Source organism: Ascidiella aspersa, chromosome 2, assembly GCF_963924565.1.
Source record: "Ascidiella aspersa chromosome 2, kaAscAspe10.2, whole genome shotgun sequence".
NCBI lineage: Eukaryota > Metazoa > Chordata > Ascidiacea > Phlebobranchia > Ascidiidae > Ascidiella > Ascidiella aspersa.
The window spans coordinates 24,650,630-24,657,771 of record NC_139448.1 but is presented as its reverse complement, the minus strand read 5'-3'; the positions used below and the strand labels follow the sequence as shown (position 1 = coordinate 24,657,771).

The window sequence follows — 7,142 nt, the reverse complement described above, 5'->3', positions numbered from 1 at the left end:
CTGTAAAGTGTAAACCGTAACACCTTAGTTTTTGTTAAGTTTTACTTTAAAAAAATGCAGCATGCTGATGGGGAAAGAATTACGCCATATTCAAAATATGTGGATTTACAACAAATTGCAACATGTACAAAAGACAAGTCACGAGCGGCGACACCATCAACCGTTACAACAGTAATATCATTGTCTGGTCATCAAAGTAAAAGATCACTAAAAACGTATCTGCGGGAAAAATTGTTTCCAGTCAATCATGATATCCGCTCGGTGTTATTTAAAGTCCTTATAAAAAGAGTAGAATGCAATTCATCTATGTTTGGTGAGGAAATGTACACGGATTTTGTCACACAAAACAAGTTAAATGACCAAACCTGTGTTATTCCATTACCCAGTTTTGTTGACCAAGATGATAGTTTGCCATTTTATTATTTAAATAGTAATGGTATACTGGAAATGAAAAAAATATTGTGGTGTATTGGCTATCATTTTCCCCATATTTCACGCTGTCAACTGCTGCCTTTTGTCATTTCTCTGTTATTACATTATGACGACAGCCCAAGTCAAGTATTTGTTCATGCATGCCACCTTATCTTTGCAAAATCAAAATCTGTTCATTACATAGATCTTACAGGAGGCGAGTCAGAAGCATCAGCTTTGTTATTGAAAGAGCTTTGCCAACGTTTCACTGCTACCTCACACAAAAGTTTAATGGGCCTAACGGCAGACCCTGAAAGTGTTTACAACCATTGGTTAAAATGTATCTTCAATGGCTTGCCATTTACAACCATTGTAGTGTTGTTTGACATGTATCTTTTGGAGGGATACAAAGCTTTATATCGAGTTGCTTTGGCAATTTTGAAGTTTTACAGAAAAATAGGCATTTCCAACCCTTCTGATATTGTGAGTGCAGTGTTTGAATTTTGTCAAACATTAGATGCCAAAGTCAATATTGTTACACTCTTCCGTAAGGCTTTCAGTTTTAAACTAATGCCAAGTAAAGATATTAAGAAGATGCATAAGAAAATACAATCATCTATAAAGAACAAACAGACACCATCTTCTGGAACAATACTCCAACGAAACCCATGGGATTACTTAGCACTGGTTCGCGATGTCAAATCGACAACTATTAATGAAACTTTATTGTCAACTCTATATTGTTGGATTCCAGAGATAATTGCCTTGAACAAACCAACGCTGCTTTTTTCTACGGATAGGAATGGATACAATATTCAAACGTTTTTTTCTTGTGTTTATGATCATCAGCCAACCATATTGCTTGTAAAAACTTTATCCGATGAAGTTTTTGGAGCTTATCTTTCCAACTCATGGAATGAGGGAAAAGATAATCCACACTTTTTCGGTACTGGTGAAACTTTTGTTTTTTCCCTTCTTCCTGAGACAAAGGTTTACAAGTGGGTAGGAATCACAGATGTAACAACTGGTCAAGTGCAAAAGGAATTGCAAAACGTTAACCCTAATGAGAAAGTTCTACCGCCAGTTAAGCCACCTGCCGGGATTAGGGATTGTCACACTGTTACTTTACCCCCGATTCGCCATGAAAATCATGCTGTCCCTTCTTCTAATGCTTACAAAACAGAACAAGTGACCTTACCCCCTCTATTTGGAACTGCTATTGTAGCATCACCTCAGCCACACAACACAGGGGAGCAAGCAAAAGCCGATATGTTTATGATGGTTGATGGTTCAGGTATTATGATAGGAGGGGGTGGGGGTGGCTATGCAATATATATTGATTCACAAATGCGAAATGGCAACTCACAACATTGCTCCACTTTTAACAACAGGCCATTAGTTATCGGGGGAGATTTTACCTGTTCAGTGGTAGAAGTATTTGGGTTTGAGGGCACAGTTTAAATAAATGTAATTTTTAACACCCTTTTATTGATTTTTTTTATATTGCAATAAAACTGCAACCAGACTATAATATGTCAATATGTGTGCGTTATATTGTTGTTTTTTTTAACTTAAGCATATATTTATATTTTACTCATACCAAGTTAAGTTGCAATACTTGTATTTTGCTGATGTTGAATTGTTTGCAGATTTTATAACATATTAAGATGTCAGACTTAATTGCCAAGTTTATTGTTTGTAGTAAAAACACATTATATGTTCATTTTATGCGTAACTGTGAGATCTTGAGCTATGTCTGTACTTAACAATGTTAATAAACTCAACCTTATGTTGTGCAAAAAACACCAATTACTTACTATTTTTTTTATTAAAATTTCAAGTGAAAAAATTTAAAAACTTTAGGTAAACGAGCACATCACAAAGATTGAACAAAGGTGACAAAAAATTAGCAAGAAAACAAAATTATTAGATATGCTGTGGAAAATAGCAACATTTCACTTAGCATGTCTAAAGTAATTTAAATAGTTTGTTCAACCAAGTGTCTTGGTAATCACATTTGCGTGTCATAATATTCATGTGCATATTTAAAATAAATCATGAAAACTACAGCATCACCAAAACTACAACCTAATATTTGCATGCCTGTAACGATTTTGCAAGCAAAAACTGCTATGTCCATGGTAAATAATTAACATGCAAGCAGATTCCAATAATAAAATAACCAAGGAAATACCAGACAATGTATTTAGATTTTTGAGACAAATGTTGGTAAACTGACATAATCCTTATGCTGTCTATACCTTGCAAATCTCTAAATATATAGGAAGCTGCGATCCAGTAAGGCACTGGGGAACTGGACATCATCATTCGAGTAATCACTTCCACATGCATAAAGAGCATAGCAAATGTCACCATAAAAGCAACATGAACAATATAACAAAAAATATTTACATTTAAATATTGTAATTTTCCATATTTAGTAGCAGAAATGTCGGTGGTATTTCTAATTGGAAGGCCAAGAAAATATATTTCATGAGATCGCTTTTTTAGATATTTGTAAACACCACCAAAACATAAAACCACTGTTGGTGCAGCTAAAATAAAATTTGGAATTTTTTTAAATTGGTAATAATTGAAAAGACCTAAATCCCAGTAAAATTTTTGAACATGGTCATAAATGCTAGGGATCATTTGACAGCACCAATATGGCGCTGTTTTGCAATCAATTTTAATATATCCATCCATGCAGTAAATTGCGTAAGCATATATGTTAAAACAAATATAAGGTGAGACAATAACTCCACAAAGTAAGGTGCACTTCATAAGCTGCTTTATAAGATTTAATATTAAAAAATTTTGTCTTAATTCTATTACAATTTGAGTAACACAATGGTAGCCAATAAATCCAATGTTAACAGTTCCATTTGATCTGGTCATTGACGCCAACATAAACCAAATTGTTGACGTAATACAGTTATGCATTTTCAAAGCATGAAGTCCCTTAAAAACTAAAAAAGTTAACAAAATTTTAGTTTTCAAATATACTTTTTATTAAATTTGCAATCAGTTTTGTCATGACACCTTCAAGCTTTAACTACTATATTTTTGAATATCAAAACTACCTACCAAACATAGAAAATATTGTCTCCGTATAAGAAGCACTGAAAAAAATAGATGCAGGATTGAAGCAGAACAAAAGTGAAACTATGCCAGCAAATTTCGGCGAACTGAATGTCTTGTTAGTAAGATCATAAAGCACAATTGCAGTTTCTATCAAAGAATTTTAAGTTAAGTCCACTAGATATATGAAAAAAAAGTTGTACATGTGGTAATGAAATATTTTCATTTCTCAAATAGTTTTCTTCACTATATTAACAAATTAGTTTTATCAATCCATGAAATTACAAAGGCTGGAGTCATTTTGGGTACAACTGACATCAGATAAGACTTGTTTGGACGTAGGCAATGAGGTGCTTGCGTTACTACCCAAATGCCTAGTGTAACTAGAAACATGAAATTTGTGTTTTTAGAACATATTTAAGAAAAGAAAAGCATGAGCTTAGTAAGTTTAATTTTTTTCATCATTATGTTGCTTTAGACGTTAGGGTTAAGCAGAATATGAAGCTTGGTTGTATTTGAATGTTAAGTAACAAACAAAACCAGAAGTATTACTCCATTGACTTACCGATAAAACATAAATAATTAATAATAGTAGCTGATAAAACACACATGGTTTGAAATGATAATATATAAGTAAGACTGGACATAAGGCTGGCGGACATCTTCAACAATAATGGATATAGAGGAAAGAAAGCAAAAAAGTTCTCCGCTGTGTACCTATATTAAATTTTAAGTATTTTATTATTTAATTTAATCTGCCATAAAACAACAACACAACCAACAGTAATCAATTTAAAACATTTTTCGTAATAAAAGAGGATTATAACAAACTTTATACCCATGTTCTGCAATGTAGATAAAGTATTTTGCATCCCACTTGTGAAATCCATCAACTACCGAACTTATCAGTGAATCACATGATCCAAGATTACCTTTATTGGAAGTAGTAAAAGCATCTGCCTTATGGTCTGGTAAGACATTAGCAAAAATCTAGAAAAATTTAAATTATTTAAAATGTGTGTGGCAACACAATTGAGGGATATTGCTGTGCTAAAAGTTGCAATAGAAGCTTGTAACATGCTGGGGGTAGTAAAAATATTGATAGGTTGAAACCTTACAAACTGAAAGTTTGTTAACTTAAACTAAATAGATATCAAAATTACATGTATTATTTTCAGTATCATCAAAACTCAATAATTTTTAACCTAATAACTTATTGTAAACAATTTTTTCGTCCAAAGCTTAATTAATGTAAAGGAAATAAAATATAAATATCCTTAAACTGTGTAATAAGTAGTAATGTTCTAAATATAATCCCAGGGGATTCTGAAATAGGTTTTAAATCTAGAATATCAAATCCTAGTATCTTTGTATTTAATCACTTCAGTTTGCTACCGATTTATTGCTACTTATGTATATTGCAAAAAAAAAAAACCTTTTCAAAGGTTAACATTCTTAACAACTAAGATTTCTATCCAATTTTAAACTGTGATGCATAGGCACATAAAAAAACATGAAACATGATATAAATATAAGGGATTGCCAAAACATATTTTTTGGGGACCATAATGAGTACAAAGCAACACAATGAACCAATTCAGTCTGTTTTATAAAAATTGCGTGATCTGTTATGCAGTCAACTAATGTACTACACAAATTACAAATTTACTACTACCAGTATTGCGTAACCAATACTTAAAACAAAAAAATTATCTTGTAATTTGCTAAATGGTGGCCTAAAGTTTTCCTCGGACAAACCAGTAATGCATTTTGTCCATGGCCAGCACATTTTATGATGGAATGTTACTTTTGCAACTTAACACATTTAAGGAAATCGCGATCTCTGCACCTGGCATGACACATTATTCGCCCACCTGATATAATTTAATTAAAGTAATTGGTTGCTCTAAAATTATGATACTCGCCACAGCGACAGGCTTTTATTCAAACTTGCCACTTTTATGTACAATTAGGTGCAACCAACATCAGTCAAATGAAGAATATATAGCCGTTCCATTACTTGTTATAAATGGCAGAATTGGATTTGAATTTAACGATATGATATTCTACTTTCCCTAGTAAAAAGTAAAATAGAACTTATAATGTTTAATCTGAAACAAGCCAAAAATCATAAATTAAGGTAAAAAGATGTGTATTTAAAAATGCTAAAAGAGGTGAATTTAATTGCAGGAGTTTTTTTCAACTTTATATTTTTTCCAAATAGAAAAAATGCCCCCAAGTTCATTTTTTAGTTTGGTGCATTGAGCATACAGTATATTTTTTTTGTAAGACACCTATAGGAGGTCTATAAGTGCACTCTGGCGTAAAAAAGTTCAAGAAACACAGCATTAGACAAGCTTTGTGCACTTTTTTATCTTTCGTTTATGGCATTCCAATTCCTTTTCACCAAAGATCTTTGGTGTGGAATGCTTGTCGAAACCATGCCAGTAGTAGTGAGTAGTTTTATTCATAAAATATAGCCTACATGGTGCATATTTTGCAGAGTTTTAGTCAGAAACTAAAACAGGCTTTGGTGCAACCAGTCACACAGACTCTTTTTAATTTGTATCAATATTTTTTTGATATTTTTTATTCGATATTTCATACTTAGAAAACTGCCCCAGAATCCAGGTTTACTTCGCCAAATTTTAAGTTGTCAGCAGGTAATAGATTTAATGCACACCAGAGATGTTTTATAAGCCAACAGGTCAGAATCACGCAATTAACTGAACGAATTGTGCACACAAAATCTTGGGTGTGCAACTGTCAAACAAAGCAGATTGGACCAGAAATATGTGTAATCCCCAAATTTTATAAGAGAAGGGCATTCACTGCACTTTCCTACTGAGAATAAGAAACACACAATCTTAAAAATGTAGAAACTAACATTGACAGGTCGAGTATTTTAATTACCCTACATACTTTTGCAAAATTATAATCAAGAATTAAATTCTAATTTTACTGATGATTAGCTTACCTGTAAAGAGAAAACTAAAAACCTTGAAAAACATGCAATTTTTCTCACAGAATCACGTCCAGGTATCCTGTAGTTTTCAAACATGTTTATTTTATTCATTCAATTTGGTAAACAGTATTGAGATCACAGAACGAACAACAAAAAAAAACGTTGGTTTAAAATTTTAAATCAATTTTCTAGAATGGGAAAGTCCCCACATGTTTTTAAGCAATTTTGTATTATTTTTTAATTAAACTATAGTATATTAAAACAAATATACTATAATTAAACATGTCGATTAATGAACCCAGTAAAATATAATATTTTTATTGTTATGGCCAGATTTTAAAACTTTTTTAAATTGTTATTACAGAACTTGGTAAGACCAGTGGATCCTAACTTTTTTTGTATCATTGCCTCGGAAAATCCCTTTTAAAAACTTAACTGTAGGCTACGACAAATAATTTGCTTTCAAAACGACCTAAAATAAAAATTAAATAAAATTGATGAGTAGATAATGCTTTTGGTTGCTTTAATTTGGTTGAAAATGACTCCCGTAAGTTATTCCGTTGGGGAAATTACCTACAGGTTAAGAATGACCGCACTCGAAGCTGAGCACTAAAAATAAAGGTAGATACTTAAACCTGCATTGTTAGGCTTGCCATACGTCCCGGTTTAGCCGGGACAGTCCCGG

General features: G+C 32.2%; 2 protein-coding genes across 3 annotated transcripts; one reads left to right on the top strand and one right to left on the bottom strand.

Annotated features, from left to right (window-relative positions):
• Positions 1 to 2,216, top strand: LOC146164450 (TBC1 domain family member 24-like). Its single transcript, XM_083381873.1, has one exon. The coding sequence runs from the start codon at positions 55 to 57 to the stop codon at positions 1,870 to 1,872; it is 1,818 nt and encodes a 605-aa protein (XP_083237999.1). The 5' UTR covers positions 1 to 54; the 3' UTR covers positions 1,873 to 2,216.
• Positions 2,217 to 2,252: 36 nt separating this feature from the next.
• LOC146164449 (GPI alpha-1,6-mannosyltransferase 2-like) lies at positions 2,253 to 6,598 on the bottom strand. 2 transcript variants are annotated; one of them, XM_083382064.1, is made up of 5 exons: positions 6,470 to 6,598; positions 4,331 to 4,482; positions 4,058 to 4,209; positions 3,499 to 3,642; positions 2,253 to 3,380 (listed from the first exon to the last, which is right to left on the bottom strand). In XM_083382064.1, exons 1-5 carry the CDS (start codon positions 6,566 to 6,568, stop codon positions 2,542 to 2,544), a joined length of 1,386 nt encoding a protein of 461 aa, XP_083238190.1. In that variant the 5' UTR covers positions 6,569 to 6,598; the 3' UTR covers positions 2,253 to 2,541. The 2 variants fall into 2 exon arrangements, with proteins under 2 accessions (XP_083238190.1, XP_083238191.1); XM_083382065.1 differs by having other exon boundaries at positions 4,331 to 4,424; positions 6,470 to 6,592.
• Positions 6,599 to 7,142: the final 544 nt, after the last annotated feature.

Coding starts and splice junctions, on each gene's coding strand:
- LOC146164449 (XM_083382064.1), bottom strand. CDS start 6,568: ATGAATAAAATAAACATGTTTGAAAACTACAGGATACCTGGACGTGAT. Junction 4,210..4,330: donor ATCTACATTGCAGAACATGG/GTATAAAGTTTG, acceptor AATTTAATATAG/GTACACAGCGGAGAACTTTT. Junction 3,381..3,498: donor GACAATATTTTCTATGTTTG/GTAGGTAGTTTT, acceptor TAACTTTTTTAG/TTTTTAAGGGACTTCATGCT.
- LOC146164450 (XM_083381873.1), top strand. CDS start 55: ATGCAGCATGCTGATGGGGAAAGAATTACGCCATATTCAAAATATGTG.